The following is a 19,555-nucleotide window of genomic DNA, read 5'->3' on the forward strand; positions in this document are numbered from 1 at the left end:
ATTGAATAATAATGACTAAAAAGGTCAACGTGCAAGACAATCCCAAACCACAGAAATGCCCAGAGGAAACAGAAAAGGAAAGTAAAAGATGGAACAAGTGACTAACAGTAATTCAATTCTTCATTCTCATTTTTTATGTTCGAAGTTCCAGATCAGTAATCCTATATCTGACATGAACTGTGCAGTGGTTTCCAGATCAAGCAGTTTTCCGTATATTTTTTCTTCTATAGGAGGGATTTGGAGCCAGAGTCTTGATTAAGTATGCAGCTTTGAAGGGCATGGTCAGCAATGACATAGGACACATCCACAAATCGTTTGATAGTCTATTTAAGTTTTCAGACATAACACCATTTCAGTTAAAAGTTTCTTTCTTTAAGATTTAAAAAATCTTTTCTACTCTATTTACATTAAATCAATGACAGTAAAATGATCTGTCTACTAGGGCTGTTATAATGATGTTTGAAGAAACTATATTATTAATTGATGTAAAAATATAAATATATAAGGATTGTCAGTGCGATATATTTTTAAAGAATTCCTTGATAAAAAGACATGTAAAGATATATAACAGTAAAATATGTTATTAAAATACTAAAACCTTCTAAAACTGTCCTAAAGTGAAAACAGATACTTAAAAATGTTATAATTAGACAAGAAAAAAAAAGCCTAGATGAATATTGTTGCTGAAAGCAGTGAGTCTTTACTTTTAGCTATAACAACAACAAAAAGTAAGTTATTAAATAGTGTTAATTTCATGAAATAATTTTGGTTTGTGAAAGCTTTTGTTTTAATGCCTACCAATCTGAACACTATTGACCATGATTAAACTGTAGGAACTCAAATGTGGTCTCAAATTGTTTTTGTCTTTAAAAAAAGCTTTTTTTTTTTAATGTAAGATAAAGTAAACTACAAACTACATTCGCTCCATCAAAATATATGCATTCCTTTATCTTATCCTATTTTCAATATAAAATAAATTAAGTAATAAAATTATTATTGATAGGCTATTAGGCTATGAACTTTTATCAACATTTTTATGAAAAATAACAAAAAATGTTTTCTTTAAAGAGCGAAACTTTTAATATATTTTAAGCCAAAGTATCTTATTTTACTTTAAATTTAAAAAAAAAAAATTTGACATTGCTATTTGCACACCAAAAAAAAATTATGTAAACCTCTCTGACATTAAAACTAAGGGGTAGTGTTATTTATTACATAGAAACAAACCACTAGCTACAAAAAAAAAAAAAAAAGGTAAACTATTTTTAGAATGCTATAAAGTGGTAAGCAAAACAAAAATGAAACTAGCTTTACCCACAATGCACTGCCCCTACCCACTGCTTCACTCAAGGACATTTAGAAACAAGACAGACACACCACCGTGAGTACCTTTCCAAGTATAGTGAAGAGTATTTACATTGTAGGTACTTAGTGGTAGCGACTGGTCAGAGCCATCAAATGTGGTCTCGTAGTTCACCACATTACTGAACGAGTCAAAGCTGCTAGTGTCACTGAGATTTTCCTCTGAAGTCACCTGATGAAAGGTCAGGTCAAAGGGCTCCATAAGATGAGCATCTGGGAGCTCACATCATTTCGAGTCTACAATAAAAACAAGCAACATTAAGAAGTAACAAAAAAAAAAAATTTTATGTGTTTTGATTATTATAGGTCAGAGGTCAGGTTTTTCAGTAAGTTTCAAGTTTGATTTAAAACATTTGTTTAAAATCTACTATGTTAATGTTAAAATTTACAACTAAAATTATTTGTTTCTATTTTTTCTTCAAAGATAAGATCAGCATATCATTTTAGCCAAAATAATTAGAAAATAATGGCACGACGAAGGTCCAAGGTTCAAATCTCAATTCAAATATTTACTTTTTTTTTAGAATAATTGACTAAACACCAGCTAATTATTTTTTACATTGCATTTTTATTCACAGCACTTTAGGGACACATTCTTTTTTTGAACGACGTTTCAGAATTAATAAAAAAATTACAAAATTAAATAAATTATATTATAATCAGAAAAATTACACAATATTCTAGATGTTTGTAAAATGTTTTGTAAAAAGTTTTACTTATTTCGGATGTTCCTTCAGAGTTGAAGATAATTACTTCCTAGTCCAAACCTCCCGCAGGACGATGGGGGATGGGAGCGGGCAGGGTTTGAACCCGGGACCATCAATAAGTCCGAACGACAGTCCAGCGTGCAAACCGCACGACCAGGCAGCCAGATACATAACTACATACAAATTAAATAACTATTATCAGAGAATACATATCTAGATTACTAAGCATTAAAAGACTGTTGATTTCAGAGTGTATTCATTGTACAGGGACAGTTTCTTAAAATTTAATGTACCTGTATCTGTAACCAGTATTTAACATGGTTTTTCATGATTTGATTACAAATATGATTTTTATATTTGGGATGTGTGCAATTAATGTGCATTAACTCAAATACATTCAACTTTCTTCGATTTTTAACTTTGAATAAAAGGCTTACAAAGACCACATCACAAACAAAACAAAGAGATTAGAGACAAGATGAGTACAGCGAGTGGACTCCAGGATGACCTGAGTCCTGATACTGATAACACAGTAAAAAAACACAAACTAAAAATGTATGGCCTTATCACAAGGTCTTCAGGGCTTGCAAAAGATCTATATAGATCTAGAATAGTAGTCATTTGTAGTAATGTAGACTGTAGCACTAGTTAGCTTGAGATTTTTTAGATTCTAAACTCTAGATAGTACTAAGAGAAGAGTCTCTAGAGTCCAGATTCTAGGTCTAGATTGACTCTAGCTAGCAGTTAGATCTATTATATACTTATTAGACTTATTATATAGATCTAGATATAAATAATAGACATAGACTATAGAGAGTCTAGACTAGACTCTAACTCTACTCTCTATATATAATATATATATATATATAAAATATAATTTTATAATAGAAGATGATAGTCGTCTAGCTAGAGTTAAGACTGGATCTAAAATCTAAATTCTAAAGTATTCTAGTTCTAGAGTTAGACTAACTGTCACTAACTAACTTAGACTCTCTCTGTCTCTGAGTCAGACTCAGACTAGTCAGAGATTGTGACTTGAGAGAGAATGATTGAGTATTGAGAATGTTCAATGTCACAGTACTCACACTAATCACAGTCAGTCTGACAGTCTCAGAGTCTAGACTTGAGACACTTGACTCGAGTTGAGTGACTTGCTAGAGTCAGTGACCAGTCGGATTCGGATCAGTCACTAAGTCACTAGACTAGTCGATTAGTCTCTCTCACTAGACCAGCCAGTCAGTCAGAGTCAGTAACTAACAGTCTACTCTAGACTCTAGAGTAGAATCTAGATTTAGATCTTTTCTACTAGTTTATGAATGGCTTAATCTAGACCTATCTATTTAGGGTAATTGTTTATATTTTAGCTCTGATAACGACGAGCCGAATGTGATAATGTCAAAATGCTTTTACTTTTGGCAGGATTAGATCATTAGCCGCTGAAGGCGTCAACCATTACTATTGTTGACAAGTCTAAGAATTCCTATCTCGCGAGAAGGAACGTGGCAGAGATAAGAGTGATCCTTCTTTGATTTTTCATTTGGGCTAAAGTATAAGCATAAGCGACAGCTTTACAGTTTAGCTTATAATAAAACTTATATAAATCTATCATCTTATATAATACAGACGTTACTTCAAAAAAGAAGATAATCTTTGGAAGAAAAATTGCCAAGCGGAATGATTGGTAAGACTCAAAATCAGCTATACTGACACCTATCATAAGGGAACAGAGAGATGCACTGCACTCATTTAAATACAAGGACAAGGTGCTGCCGATTCATCGAAATCAGCTTTTACTTTTACCCTGAAAGTTAGTCAGAGTGCAGAGGACAGCACATAACTACAAATGAATACTGGGTAGAGCTCAGTGAAAATGTTCAACTCGCAGCCTAAACAGACACATCAGATGGAATGTATGAAGGAATCAAGTAGGCTCTAGTACTTAGTAGTAGGCCTACTGTAGCCTCCTTAAACAAATCAGCAGTCTAATCAACTTTGCCATCACCTGCTGGTATGGTAATACTTCACTGGCACAAAGACATAGACTTAATAGACTAATTAAAAAGGGTCGTATATCACCCAAATACAGCTACCATCTCTTGAAGAGCTTTTTCAAGAAAGATGCATTTCCAAAACACTCTCGATTCTTAAAGACAACCTGCACCCATTAAACCACTGTTACGTAAGATCTGAACGAATTGGTCGTCTCCTTTCCATTAGGACTAAAACAGAAAGATTTAAAAACTCCTTTATCCCACTATCGGTCAGAGTGTTACAAGATCAGCTGTCGTCAACGAGAAGTACACAGAAGTCAAACTCATAAAGCGCTGGTTGTGAATGTGTAAGTGTGTGAGTGATTGCTGTTCGAATTTTTTCATCCATATTGTTTTTGTAAAGTAGTTACGCTGAGGTTGTCAATGGTAGTCAAATTGAATTTCCATTTGATTGCATCAATAAAATTATCTTATCTTATCTGTCACTTGACTTTCACCGTAGGGCTGCTGTGACAGTTAGCGTAACATAAGCATTCCAATTTTCCCGGCATGCAGCTGTTCTTTGCATGATATTAAGACTAAGAGAGATGCCGGTCCATTAGGCCTATATTATGTTTTCCAGCCAGCTTTTCTTATAGACGACCCTTACTTCGTGCTCCCTCCACTGTACCTTGAAGGATGACTTTTGAGAGTGACTCATGTCTTACAATATGACCAAACCTGCTCAGCTTTCGTCTCGTCACAACTGGGGAAATCATTACAGACAAGAGCAAACAAATGCACAGATGGGTCGAACACTACCTCCGAACTGTATGTAGCAATAAGCTCAGTCTCTGTCTCGGCTATTTTTGAACTAGCCTGCCCACAAAGATTGAGCTAGAAGGAAGTACCCACCTTAATTAATAGAACTCAACTAAGCCATGGACAAGATGGATGCTGGCCTCTCCCCCATTTTTGAAACGTCTACAATCTACAAGAACTACTCTGCAAATATTGTCTAGAATATGTGCTAGGACACGGAACCTCTGGGGGGGGGGTGCGAAGATTGTCAACTTTATAAAAACTACAGTGACAAGCAATTGCAACATCCACGGGGGGTGGGGGTGGGGGGATTTTCCTCCTAAGTTTTATTGGCCAAGTGATACTACTGAGGCTATAAAAAAAAAAAAAACTCGCTGATCGGGTCTACCCTGAATCCCAATGTGATTTTCGCTCAGAGAATCGACATGATATTCTTCTCTCCGTCAGCTGTAGGAAAAGTGCAGAGAAAAGAGGATGTCTTTGTACATCGCCTTCACTGACCAGATCAAAGCCATCGATCTGGTCAGCAGAGGTGGTCTCTTAAAATATTTTTTTTTACAGAAAATAGGCTGTCCACCCAAGTTGCTAGGCTACTTGTAATTATTTCTTTCCGACAAAATATCTTATCTTATATAATACAGACGTTACTTTAAAAAAGAAGATGATTACGTCCTACGCCTCATGCATTTAGTCATGCATATTAACCAATGACTTAAATTCTGCCAAGTCACTGGTTTTCCTGGCTAGCTCAGACAACCCATTCCATGCTCTAATAGCGCTAGGGAAGAAGGAGTATTTGTACAAATTTGTCCTAGCATATGGGACGAGGAATGTGCCTTTATCTTTGTGTCTTTCGGAGTATTTTATTAAATTTTGTTTTTGTATTTGAAGATTATGGTTCAGTGTTTAATGTATAATGGGTACTGTGCAGTGTAATGGTGCCTGCTCCGTAAGTTTTAGTCCCAGCACTCTTCGTAATACTCCTTTCACTGCTAATCCACCACGTGTTGGACAAATCCACCGAAGGCATCTATCTTCATTTTAGATTTACGCAGAAACGGAACAAAAATGTCAAACCTTAATGAAAGCGGTGACGATAACATCACGTGTCTTGGCCCAAATAAGTGTGGTATCATAGCATTAAAAATGGCAAAGCAGCAAACACTAACATTACATTTGATAGCGTTGAGGAATTGAACTCTGCTACACTCCACAAATATCTTGGAATTAACCAGAATGCCACTATTAATCATAAAAAAAAAAGAGGATTTTCTTACTAGATATAGACATAGGTCAGTGGTTCCCAAACTTTTTCCTTAACGGAACACTCAGCACATTCTGAGTATTTAGCCGAACACTTTACTCATTTTTTTAGAGAGGTTAATTCACGTGGTGGCCTGCTAGTTCATTATTCTAATTGTTCGTGGAACACCTATTCAGGCCTCGCGGAACACTAGGGCTCCGCGGAGCACAGTTTGAGAAACACTGCCATAGACTAATCAAACTACTCAGTAGCGAACTGGCAATAACGTCATCACTGCAGTAATTAGCTGGGCCGTTCCAGTACTCCTTTACACTTTTGGAATCATAAAATCACGTGGCACTGACCTACATGGTACTGACAGCCTCACGAGAAAGTCTTCCACAATACGGTTATACGATAGTTATATCTGCCTAGGAGGCCGTGAGCATATACAAACTGTATTAGAGTGTTAGAGGCAAGTTTTTAAAAAAAGATCACTGATCTTCACGCCTCTAACAATTAGCTAATCTCCTTCCGTAGCAAATAAGACTTTGGGGCGACACCACTGAACCTGAAAAAATACCGATGCTGGTATTGGTTTGAATGACGCGGAATGATTCGCCAATGGGAAGACAAAACTACTCTAGGGAAAGCTTCCGGTTTTTATTACACGATGACAAGATTGACAAGGCTGCTTCTTTAGCATGACTTTTTAAAAAATCTAAACCGGATACACCACAAAGAGCTTGCTATGTCTAGGGTTTCAGCTGTGTATGAAAGTCTCTGTGTTCACAGTGTTTTAATAATGTGGGAAGCGTGGTCGAGAGGCTAAGTGCGCTTGAACTTACCTTGTATGGCTAGCTAGAAGGAGGCTCGAGGTTCGACACTCGACTCGGGCAGAGTTGCGTTTACTGAGCGCCTAGATACCCCCTCCCCCCCCCCCACCGGTCCACAAATGAGATTGGAGCATGCTATAAACATGAAAGTAGCGCTATATGAAAGCTATATTAATAATAATAATTCTTTGAATCCTCATACATAGGCATTTTATCGACACAGATAGAGAGAGAGATCTATATTTGTTCACAAACTCTTTAATTTTTCTGACATTAAAAGAGATGTCTTTTAAATGTGTTGCCTCAAAAGCTATCAGTGTTGTCTGTTGGACCATTTAACAATAGTTCCTAAAACAAACATGCATCTACACACGCAAACAACTTGTTAAGCTTCGTTTGTTAGCCTGACCTATGTAGTATATATTTTTTACAAAGACATTCTCACCTCACTCGACAGATCACAGGCCTATTGTTCCCAGTTTCAATGCGCTAAAAAAAATATGCTGGTTGCTTTGACTAGAGATGGACACGCACTATAGGCCTACATGAAAATAGTAATGAATCAATAATATATTTAGGCCTATATGTCTGATCACATTATTCCACTGTATATATAAAGTGGAAACGCGACATGAAGCTCTTCAAAATCGACACTAGCAGCTGGGAAGAGGTGGCCTTGGATAGATCCACATGGAGAGAGAGCATAAAGGAAGGGTCGCGGATTGCAGATGTCATACACAACAGAAGCAGAAAGAAGGGTGAAAATGCAACGGCGCCTGGTGATATATAGTATAGTATATATATATATATATACTATATACTTGGTGGGAAGCGTGGTTGAGAGGCCAAGTGCGCTTGAACGTGGCTTGGCTACCTAGAAGGGGGCTCGAGGTTCGACACCCGACTCGGGCTGAGCGCCTAAAGGCAGCACGGAAAACCAACTCCTCGATACCCCCTCCCCAACCGGTCCACAAATGAGATTGGTTAATTCACGTGGTGGATTGGACCAAAGCGCTCTGAGCATGAAAGTAGCGCTATATAAAAGCTATAATAATAATAATAATAACTATCCAGGCTCTCTTCAAACTGCACCACACGTCACAACAAACTTAAAGAACCTCACAACTCAAAGTATCAGTCAGTTTAATTTCAAATACATCGCAATTGGCAACAACATTAACAGTGTCTTTACAAAAACCTAGTCTTGCTCCTCCTGACTTCACACACCGTGCTGGTTCTCGCCTCGTCACATTGTGAGGTAACGTGAAGTGTAGTGATTCTGACACACTCTTATATAGTGTCTCTACTGGCCTCGAACCTTCTTGACCACTCCAGTTGATCACTTTCGCCGTGACTTAATATTTACGACACTGGTCCTTGCCGAACTGGCGTGTGGTGACACAGATGGGGGTAGTGTGGCGATTTGGATAGGCTAAAAACACACAGCACTACCCCCATCTGTGTCACCACAAGGTTTACAACAATATATTAAAAATGGGCGGATTTGGGTGTCTGAATCGGCCCTGACATTAATATACTTTCCAGCCCACAAATCGCGTTCCTTAAGATGTCATCATGAATAAGTTTATGCTCATCATAAGAGTGCTTGGGTTTCACTTTCGTAGATTATTTTACAAGCATCTCAGCTGAATTCTAAATGTGTAAAAAAAACAAAACAAAAAAAAAAGTACAAGCCCAATCTTAAATTAATTTGCATTGTATACTTAATTATAAATACTTACTAAATGGGTGGCTGAATGGTAAAGCTTAGCTTCCGTGTCCTGAGTTCGAATCCAAGCGAAGACTGGGATTTTAAACTTCGGGATTTTTAGGGCGCCTCTGAGTCCGCTCAGCTCTTATGGGTACTTGACATAAGTTGAGGAAAAGTAAAGGCAGTTGTTCGTTGTGCTCGCCATACGAAACCCTGGCTAACCGTGGGCCACAGAAACAAATAACCTTTACATCATCTGCCCTAAGTATTTTCGTTGACTTCTTAGCTGGAAACTCACAAGATCATGTTAAGGACCGACCAACTTAATAATATAATGTACACGTGAGCGGACACGCTATCTACGTGTCAAGATGATAACTGTTGCACTATACACTACTGTATACGATACTATAAGGTAAGACAATTTGTATTGGTCCAATCAAATAGAAATTCAGTTTGACTACAATTGACCACCTTAGCGAATATAACAACGAGAAATGCATAATGTTGAGTCCCGTTATACACTTATTCGAGTATGTTCACCTTATTGCTGCCCGTAAGCTGGAACCCACCGGCCCTTAGTGTACTGCCCACGGATGCCCATATAGCCAGTCCGTCCCTATATATAGGCCTAAATATGACATACGGCAAAAAGAGAACCTAAATCGACCACCACTGGTTCAGTCTGCGCTGGATGCGACAAAATATGTAGGCCTACTAGCAGCTGGGACTGCGTAGCCACCTGAAATACTGCGCTCCTCATTAATATTCAGACTCCAATAAAAGTCTTATTATTGTTATTATTAGAGATGAGAGAGAGTAGAGGCTTGCAATATGGAATAATACAGTTCTGATGAGACAGACAGCACACTCTATTATTGAACGCCAAAAGTCATACAAAATGTTGTTCACAGTAATTTGCCCTTTGTTTACACTATGACTTCTAGCTAAATAGAAAAGTGAAAAACATTTTTTAACATAGTTTTAAAAAATTTGAGGATTTTAGAATTTAGGATTTTTTGTTGTTTTTTTATATTTTAAATGTTCAGATTTCCAAACCAGGCAAGAGATTTTGAAACTTCAAAAACAAGCACAATGTCATGTTCTATGTCATGGACACAGGCACAATGTCATATTCTATGTCATGGACACAGGCACAATGTCATATTCTATGTCATGGACACAGGCACAATGTCATGTTCTATGTCATGGACACAGGCACAATATCATGTTCTATGTCATGGACACAGGCACAATGTCATGTTCTATGTCATGGACACAGGCACAATGTCATGTTCTATGTCATGGACACAGGCACAATGTCATGTTCTATGTCATGGACACAGGCACAATGTCATATTCTATGTCATGGACACAGGCACAATGTCATATTCTATGTACATGAACAGAAACACAATGTCATGTTCTATGTACACCGTCTGTACTCTGTACACGAATATGACTGCAGAGTTCAATCTTCCCTTTCAATGCATATAAATAAATAACTATGCTCGCTGTTTTGTCTTGTGGCAATGTTCTTCGTTTAAACCCAGATATTCCTAACACCTTTAACCCAAGGTCTAGAGAAAAGGTCGGAAACTTCTAAGGTTAGTTGCTGACCTCACATTCTTGAAAATTAAAACAGCAAACACACCAGAAAAAAAAAAAAGAACTTTCTCTGTTTCAATATGATCACATTTGATTATAGTTGAAAAAACTCTTGTTAAATAGTTATTAAAGGGAGATAACTCCTCACAGTGCCCTATTTAATTCTTCGGTCATTATTTTATTGGGAAGCGTGGTCGAGAGGCTAAGTTGGCCATTGTGCTGGCCACATAACACCATAGTGATCCGTCAACCATAGAAACAGATGACCTTTACTATGTATTAAATCATAAATCTAATATTAAATCCACGAGGTAGGCTTCATCTACTAATTGCTTATTTAGTGATTTGTTCCGTTTGTTCAAAAGAAAAAAAAAAGCTTACGCGTTAATGTTTTGTAAACTAGTAGCAGACGTCGAACCTGTAACACAGAATGCCTCTTTTTTATCTGTATTACTTTACATCTCAGTACACTCTATTTGATTCTAGGATGTAAATGCTTATTAAAGTTATCTCAAAATTGACCCAGTACAAACCCCAAAGATAGTGTACCACACTGCACCCACCCACACGAATCATCTGGTCCTACACATAGATCCTTGTTTTAAATTTCTTAAGTTAGTGAAAATTTTTTGCGAGCGAGGGCCCAACACAATTGATTCTGCAGAATCAGCTTTCTGAAACAGGTGGCTTGACAACAAAAGCGAAAATTGTGTTTATTGTACTGGCCCCCATCGTCTGCCAAACAAAAGTTTTTTTTTGCAACAAACGTATCTAGTACCTGGCCCGTCAACACTTAAGTTATCAATAATGTGTCGGCCAGCGAAGCTTAAGTGGACTTGTTTATTTCGAAATAATTTCCTTTTGAAAAAGTCAAAATTATTAGTGAAAAAAAGTTTGAATTGTATTTCTGCACATCTAAGTACACTCTATTGGATTCTAGGATGTGGTTTTGAAGCAAACTTGCCGATATTATACACAGTGAAATTCCCAGATATGTAGGTATTATATATATATAATATATTATATATTATATATAATACAATATAGGCCTATAGTGCTTTTTTATGACAGTACTAATCGGTACGGCGTACCGGCACCTTTTTCAATGTCGGAAAAACATTATTACTTTTCTTGTATTTTAATATTTACTAGTCGACCGGCGTCGTATCATACGCCGCTATTTTGCAGGGCCGGCCTTAGGCCACTGCAACCTATGCAACCGCAGTGGACCCCGCACTTTCATAGGACCCGCGCTAATTCTATGTGTATAAATTATTTAATTAATAACTTATAACAGATTTCCCGCGGCCTCCTGTCGATTTACCAGGAGCTCCTGGAAATCTCCTGAAATTGCAAAATATACGAAAAAGTCCTGGAAATATCTGGAAATTATTAAAATCTTTAGAAAACCCATACAAATCTCATGAAATTCAATATGTAAAACGCCAATCCTACGCGAAATAAAAAAAAAACGGCATTATGGAATACCCGTAATTGAGGAATCTAGTGAAAGAAGCTTCTCGCGCCTCAAACTAATGAAGAATTACTTGAGGTCAACAATTCTCGGAGATAGATGGAAACTTTTGGTAATTCTTGCTATTGAGCGTGATCTATGTAGGAAATAAAATTTTTATGATATACAGTATGTTTCAGATTCTCTCATTCACTCTTAAATTTCACATTAGACATTTAGACAGTAGTGAAGTATCGTTTTTTTTTAGCCAAATTAAATCTAGCAAGCAAAAACATATTTCTATCATGTAGCAAAAAAAAAAAAATGTTTCTATCGACAACCGGTTGCAATTCTATTCTTTCTATTCACAGCACAGCTGCAATGGCGAGTCGCAAGTACCTAGTGATGAAGATCGCAACGCTCATTGGCCTCTTTTTAAAGACGCTAACCACCGGTGTATCTTGGTACTGGGGCAACATTTCGGTATACACCGACTCTTACTACAGGGCGACGTTCGGCCCGGACTCTGGGTTCGGAACACCCTGGGTCATGTCCACCTTTATGATAGGCTTCGCCGTGGGTCTGCTCATCACGCAAAAGGTGGCCACGAGGATTGGACGGACGTGGACTAACATCGTTAGTTTAATTCTATTCGAAATCGGGATCTTTGCAAGCTATTTTGCTATTAATACTTCAGTGACAGCCATTGCGGCAACTATCGGAGCGGTGGCCGGTGTCGGATCAGGGATCACAGAAGGACAACTCTTGTACTATGTTCTGGCTTGGAGCGACAAACACGTAGGCCTCATCTCTGCCCTGGTCTCTTCAAGCTACAGCGGCGGATCAGTCTTAATAAACCAGTTGGTAACCTTGTATGTCAACCCCCAGAACGAGACACCCGATCTGGTCGATGGGAACAAAGTCTATTTCATTCAGCCGGCCATCTTGAACAGGGTGCCTAGTCTTTTCCTGTTACTCGGAGCTGTCTCTTTTGGCGCCCAGTTCGTAGGAGTGTTGTTAATAAGAGATAACCCCTTCAAGGACAAAACCAAAGAATTGAGGCAAAATAAAGACAGCGGCTCTAACACCCCAACTGATAGTTCATTCACAGACGAGACTAAACCCATTATCGCTGCTACCACCAAAGAAAATGGGCATTTGACGCATCCGCAAAGCTACACTGATAACTCCACAACCACAATGCGACGACTAGTCAGCTCTGCTACAAGTGAGCCCTTGAACTCTGAGCTACCAGGGGAGCGCCAAACATCCAATGGGTTTAACAGTCTAGCAGTTGACCAATGTGTGGGCGCAAGTGCAATCGTAGCAAAAGATGATTCATGTTGTGGGGACTCGCAAAGTTCCACACAGAGCGTCAGTGTTGATTTGACAAATCCGTCCAAATGTTTGCCTGAAAACGATAATAAAGATTTATCCCCACTACAGCTGCTTAAAGTGCCATCTTTCTACGCCATGTGGCTCTCCACAGTAGCCACAGATTACAGCTATATCATTATAACCAATTTTTACAAAACTTTCGGACAGACAATGATCAAAGACGACCATTTCTTGACCAGCGTCGCCATGGTGACTTCCGTCGTCTCGACCTTTAGTGAGATTTTCTGGGGAGCCAGTCTAGACCGATTTAAACTGAAGTATTGCCTCATTCTCTACCTTGCATCACAGGCAGTGGTTGGCTCTTTCTGGTACTTCACCGCCATAGCTGGCAAGTACGTCTACATGCTCAGTACTTTAATCCTTGGTTGCATGAATGCCGGCATGTACGAGGTATTTTTTGTCGGCACGCTGAAACTCTTCGGAGAAACTCACTTCTCCTTGAATTATGGCGTTGTTTACTCCGGAAGTGTACTTGTTAATATGGCTGCGCCTCCAATCATTGACTTTATAGTACAAAGTTTTGATTGGTTTTATCTGTTTTTCAGTTTCAGCATTTTTAACACGCTGGCTCTGGTGGTCGTTGTTATCACGTTGCCGTATAAATAGACATGGACACACCGACTACAGTAAAACAATGTTAGACTTAAAACTTTTTTTCCTGTGGACATAAAAAACATTTTGACTTACGCAAAATAAATAATCTCTATTTATTAAACACACCGAACTCCTTTGTGCATGTGTAGAGTTTTTTTTTTTTTAGTTTAACCGTGGGTCATCCAAAGCATCGTATAGCACTATAGGCTATCACTCGAACACAGCTACCATCTCTTGAAGAACTTTTTCATGAAAGATGCCTTTCCAAAACACATACGATTATTAAAGACCCATTAAACAACAGAAAGATTTAAAAACTCCTTCATCCCACTTTCGGTCAGTGTTACAAGGTCATCTGTCGCCATCGAGAAGTACATAGAAGTCAAATTCATAAAGCGCTGGTTGTGAGTGTGTATGTGTTTCGTGTGTGAATGCTGTTCGTATTTGAATCTATATTGTTATTGTACAGTAGTACAGGTTGTCAATTGTAGTCAGACTGAATTACCATTTGATGGGACCAATAAAAATTATTCTTTTATTAAACAATTTTATCCAACGTTTAGAGTTATTACCATATAGAAAAACGTTTAAACAAGTAAATACAAAGCTTATATTAAGTGTAGTAGTATCAATTAGTTAGGATCAGTGGATCAGTATCTTGTAATGGACCTCATTCACCAATCGTAAACAAACAACATTTAGCCACGTGAATATCTATCTCTTCTAAACAAATTACGTAATCCATAAGGGCTGTCACGTGAAAGTTTTTTTTTCTTCATTGTTTTATCAATATTTTCACGTGGCTAAATGTTGTTTGTTTACGATTGGTGAATGAGGTCCATTACATTATAATAGATCTATATGATCAGAAATATTTTTACAAAGCTTAGCCTATATCAAATCTGTCTTTCTGTCTGGCAAAAAGTTTGTACACGTCTTTTCTCCCACATCCAATCTCGGATCAAGCTGAAATTTTGCACATTTATTTCTTTTACCTGACAACACAGCCTACTTAATTAACTATTGGTAATTAATTATTTTGTTTCGTATCTTGAGTTCTATCACCATTGAAGACGGTTCAGATATTAACTCGTTAAAACTTATCTTCTTATCTTATATAATACAGACGTTACTTCAAAAAAGAAGATGATTACGTCCTACGCGTCATGCATTTAGTCATGCATATCAACCAATGACTTAAATTCTGCCAAGTCACTGGTTTTCCTGGCTAGCTGGATGTGGTTCATTACATTTATGGCTGTAAGTTTCCTCAGCCAAACGTTGTGTAGATTGTCCGGCCCAGTCCAGTTGTGAGTCTTTGATATAGCTGCTGTGACTTCATCTACTGTGAAATCATCATCAGGCATTTCTGGTATTATGTTGTTTGTAGTTTGTTCGTCGATCCAGTCAGCAGCACGCTGTAGCGTATATGCTTATCTTATATAATACAGACGTTACTTTAAAAAAGAAGATGATTACGTCCTACGCATCATGCATGTTAACCAATGACTTAAATTCTGTCAAGTCACTGGTTTTCCTGGCTAGCTCAGGCAACCCATTCCATGCTCTAATAGCACTAGGGAAGAAGGAGTATTTGTACAAATTTGTCCTAGCATATGGGACGAGGAATGTGCCTTTATCTTTGTGTCTTTCAGAGTATTTTATTAAATTTTGTTTTTGTATTTGAAATAGTCGATGAACGCGGTGTGTTTAGTGCTATTAATGTTTCGAACTTTGTCAGCATCACTATCAGCTAGCTTACGGACGAATTGTTTTCTTTTGTTTTGAAATAGAGCATTATATTTATTTGCTCTTTCCTGTAGGTGGTTTCATTGTAGCGATTTAACCTAGATCCCTTTGTGTCTCAGCGTATCTTGAAACATAAGCGTCGTATGTGGCTATCATAGTCCTTCCGTTTGATTTCAGTTGTTCTTAATGTGGTGGGTTTGGCACAGAATAAACTAAATGACATGACGAAGGCAACTCGTAGGACGATTCCAAACTGTTTATTATACACTAAAGACCTGCAGCCATACGTAAACACATGGTGTAGAACCAGGCACAAACAGGGAGTGGAGACAACGTAGGTCCAGTAACATACGGACACTACAGTGACAAAAGATGCCGGTAGAATGGACAGTGCCCACGTTGTCTGCCTTTCTATGCGCGGACACAATGTACCATCTAGGGGGAAGGGTCACGTGGATATCGGGGTGGCCGGTGTTTCCTGAAAAGGTATCCACTCCACTACATTAATATGGCCTTTATTTTAATTAGAATTTTCGCGGAATGGTTGTTTCCTAGATATTGTCCAAATATATACATTTGGCTCCTGAGCTTATTTATATTGTCTTCAAGGCGTCTTTTCCATTCCGGCATTTTTTGGTGGTCCCTGATTAATAGAGCCTAACTCAAAGGTCTTGTGTCCAGAAAGCTACTTTAGAGCCACAGCTGTGCAATATGTAGCGAGGTGTACCCAAAACATATTTCTTGGTTTTTCAAAAAGGTTTTCTAAAATGTATTTATTTCATTAATATAAGTGTTTGTCTCTCTCTCTTGATATTTAGAGGGATATGAGGTATATAGTTAAGGTTGGTATTTTTATAAAGAGTAGACAATTTTGAGTGTAGTTCCTTGCTTATTGCAGACGTGGAACCATTCTCTTATTGGTTGCGTGTTTTAGAAACGTCTTCGTTGGTTGGCTGAGTGGGTGTGTCATTTATGTCTGGGATGAGCTCTTGTATCTGAAGCTCATGACCTACTTTTCTCTTCTTGTCAAGTCAACTTCTGTGGGAGTCAATTTTTTTAAAATTATTATTACAGATCGTCTATCTACAACATTCTGCTCTGTAATGGGATAGATTTTGTTAAATTCCTGGAAGAGTTTTGCCTATAACTTGGGAGAGGTTTATCATCACATATACCTATCTATACGGATGAATAACTTGGGAGTGGTTTATCATCACATATACCTATCTATACGTATTAACTATTTCATTATGGTAATTTTCATTTCTCTCGTCCATTTGATCATCTTGGCTCCTCTTGTTCTACCACTAACAGCACCACTAAATTGTGTGTGGTGCGAATCATGAAATAGATTGACCTCGAGCCTGGTGTTTGGTCATGGGGTTTTGAATTATCTTCAGTAAACTCATTGGTGAATAATATTTACCGCCTCTGAAATTTAATTCATATCTGAAATTAACATTTTCCTTAAAATGCAAAAGTAGATGAAACAGAGATGGGCGTGAGTTATTTTGCATACTAAAAGACTTAGCGATCTATAGGGCAGATGATATTAAGGACATCTGTTTCCTTGGCCAACAGTTAACGAGCAGGGTGTCATGAGGCCAGCACAATGACCAACCGCCTTTACTTTCCCTAATTAAAGTCAGGTACCCATGCTCGGAATAAGTAAATATATCTCCTTAATTACGACAGTACGTTTACCAAGGGCCATACCCTCCACAAACTAAAAAACTAACTAAAATATACATATGAAATATTTTTTTTTGAAGGAAAGTTAGATTAAATTTAAAATAAATCTATTTCTTTCTTCTAAAAATATAGGATGCCATACGTGCAGCTCTGAGCCATTTTAAGTTGCTTGGGGTGGGATCCTTCTTGTAGATTAGCATGGCTGCTCTCTTGTTCGTAGTGGCAGTTTCCATTTCTGGTAGACTAGCTTCAAACCAGTCTTCGCTTTTCTTGGTTTTGTTTCCAAAGACCAGTGATGATGTTTGGTAGATTGTATCACGCATAAACGTCCAGCTTTTTTCTACCTCAGTCACAGAGAAGTTTTTAAAAGCTTCCTCTAATTTGTTCTCAAATTCGGTGCAAAGATCAGGATTTTTTGTGCTAGTAGTATTCAGGCGTGATTTTCTTTTTCCCTGTGAAGTGTGGATCTTAGTTGGCAGCAGTCTTGTCCGGCAGGACACTAAAGTATGATCAGTATCACAATCCGCGCTTTGGTACTAAAGCGATTACAGATCCTGGCAGATCGTGTTTATCCAGAGTCGCAGTGTGGCTTTAGGGCAGGTAGATCTACAACAGATATGATTTTCTCTCTGCGGCAGCTACAGGAGAAGAGCAGAGAACAAAAGCAGCCCCTCTTCATAGCTTTTATTGATTTGACCAAGGCCTTTGACCTTGTTAGCAGAAGCGGTCTGTTTGCTGTACTAGAGAGAATCGGCTGCCCAAATAAGTTAAGAAAACTAGTGTCAGCTTTTCACGAAAATATGCAGGGCACCGTTCAGTTTGAAAGTTCTTCCTCCAGGCCATTCTCCATTAAGAGCGGTGTAAAACAAGGATGTGTACTGGCCCCTACACTATTTGGCATCTTCTTCTCAGTCGTACTATCCAGTGCTTTTAAATCCCTGGAAGACGGAATATACATCCATAGCAGATCCAATGGAAGGCTCTTTAACCTGGCACGTCTTAAAGCCAAAACGAAAAGGCGTCGTATCTTGATAAGGGAGCTGCTGTTTGCCGATGACGCGGCACTTGTATCTCACTCACAATGAGGTCTACAGAAGCTAGTGAACGCCTTAGCAGCTGCTTGTCAAGAGTTTAGCCTTACTATAAGTCTCTCCAAGACCGAAATCCTGGCACAAGACGTCGCAGAAATACCTATAATACAAATTGGGAACCACACCCTTTCAGTGGTGCAGGAATTTACCTACTTGGGTTCAACAATTGTCAGTAACCTAGACTTAGACATCGAGCTGACAAAAAGGATAGGAAAAGCTACCACAGCATTGGCAAAACTCTCCAAGCGCGTCTGGAAAAATGGTAAATTGACCACAGCGACCAAAATCCTAGTCTACAACGCCTGTGTTGTGAGCACTCTCCTTTATGGCAGTGAAAGCTGGTCAACATACATGTACCAAGAGCACAGATTGAATAGTTTCCACTTGCGCTGCCTGAGACGCATAATGGGCATCTCTTGGAGGGACCATGTCTCCAATCAGGAAGTTTTGAGATTGGCCAATATGAACAGCATGTATGCTCTCCTGACACAAAGAAGATTACGCTGGCTCGGACATGTCACCCGCATGCCAGATGGTAGAATCCCGAAAGATATCTTATATGCTGAGCTTGTGGAAGGAGTCAGACCCAAGAGCCGCCCAAGACTAACATATAGAGATGTCTGCAAGCGAGACATGAGAGCCTCAGGCATCAGTGAAAGTATGTGTGAAAACATAGCCAAAGACCGGAGTGTATGGAGACAGACTGTGCGTGCTGGGACAACCCTTGCTGAGAACAAAAGAATTGAAGCGGCTTTAATCAAGAGGGAAAAAAAGAAAGCTGCCCTGTCTGCTAGCCCTAAATCAGAGGCATACACATGTACGAATTGTGGCAAAGTTTGCCGTTCTAGAATTGGCTTGATTAGCCACACCAGATTCTGCCCCGTCTCAAGATTAAGCCAAAACCAGTGACTCACTTGGGCGCATCCATTGCCTTTCGAGACAAAAGGAGCCATATATATAGGATGCCTTTAGATATAAGTATTTTCATTTGTAAGTGGATCTTTATTCAAGCTTTCGAAAAATTGTACTGGCCTCCACAGAAACCTAACTCCACATACTTAAATCCGGCCCTGTGAACAGGACGTTGACTATTTTAACTCTTTCTCTCCTAACTGACGATACCAACGTTGATTCCACTAGAGTGTAGTAAATAATTACGGACAGAAAGAGTTATTCGACAGAGGTGAGAGAAAAGAGAGTCGTCTTGTAATAACTGTCCAAAAGATTAATAACATTCAATCGTCTCAAAATTATGAAATAAAGTATTCAAACTAATAAGCGTCGCAACTGCACGATGGTTTGTACAAATTGATCAAGAT

The 19,555-nt window shown here is 38.5% G+C and overlaps 2 protein-coding genes across 4 annotated transcripts in view; one reads left to right on the forward strand and one right to left on the reverse strand.

Moving 5' to 3' along the window:
• Positions 1–9,242, reverse strand: part of LOC106076163 (golgin subfamily A member 3-like) — a 38,701-nt gene extending 29,459 nt beyond the window's left edge. Inside the window, exons 1-3 of one of the 3 annotated variants that reach the window (XM_056005864.1) lie at positions 8,679–9,242; positions 7,386–7,481; positions 1,390–1,599 (exon numbers count right to left, since the gene is read on the reverse strand). In XM_056005864.1, coding sequence (XP_055861839.1) covers positions 1,390–1,564 — 175 coding nt within the window. In that variant the 5' untranslated portion in view covers positions 1,565–1,599; positions 7,386–7,481; positions 8,679–9,242. Of the gene's footprint in view, positions 1–1,389; positions 1,600–3,479; positions 3,570–7,385; positions 7,482–8,678 lie in introns of those variants that run through there. The other 2 variants (XM_056005865.1, XM_056005866.1) reach the window with 2 other exon arrangements.
• A 1,825-nt stretch (positions 9,243–11,067) lies between these two features.
• On the forward strand, positions 11,068–13,798 carry LOC106075999 (uncharacterized). The gene is made up of 2 exons (XM_056006667.1): positions 11,068–11,254; positions 12,084–13,798. Exon 2 carries the CDS (start codon positions 12,094–12,096, stop codon positions 13,714–13,716), a length of 1,623 nt encoding a protein of 540 aa, XP_055862642.1. The 5' UTR covers positions 11,068–11,254; positions 12,084–12,093; the 3' UTR covers positions 13,717–13,798.
• The last annotated feature ends 5,757 nt before the right edge of the window (positions 13,799–19,555 follow it).

Source organism: Biomphalaria glabrata, chromosome 12, assembly GCF_947242115.1.
Source record: "Biomphalaria glabrata chromosome 12, xgBioGlab47.1, whole genome shotgun sequence".
NCBI lineage: Eukaryota > Metazoa > Mollusca > Gastropoda > Planorbidae > Biomphalaria > Biomphalaria glabrata.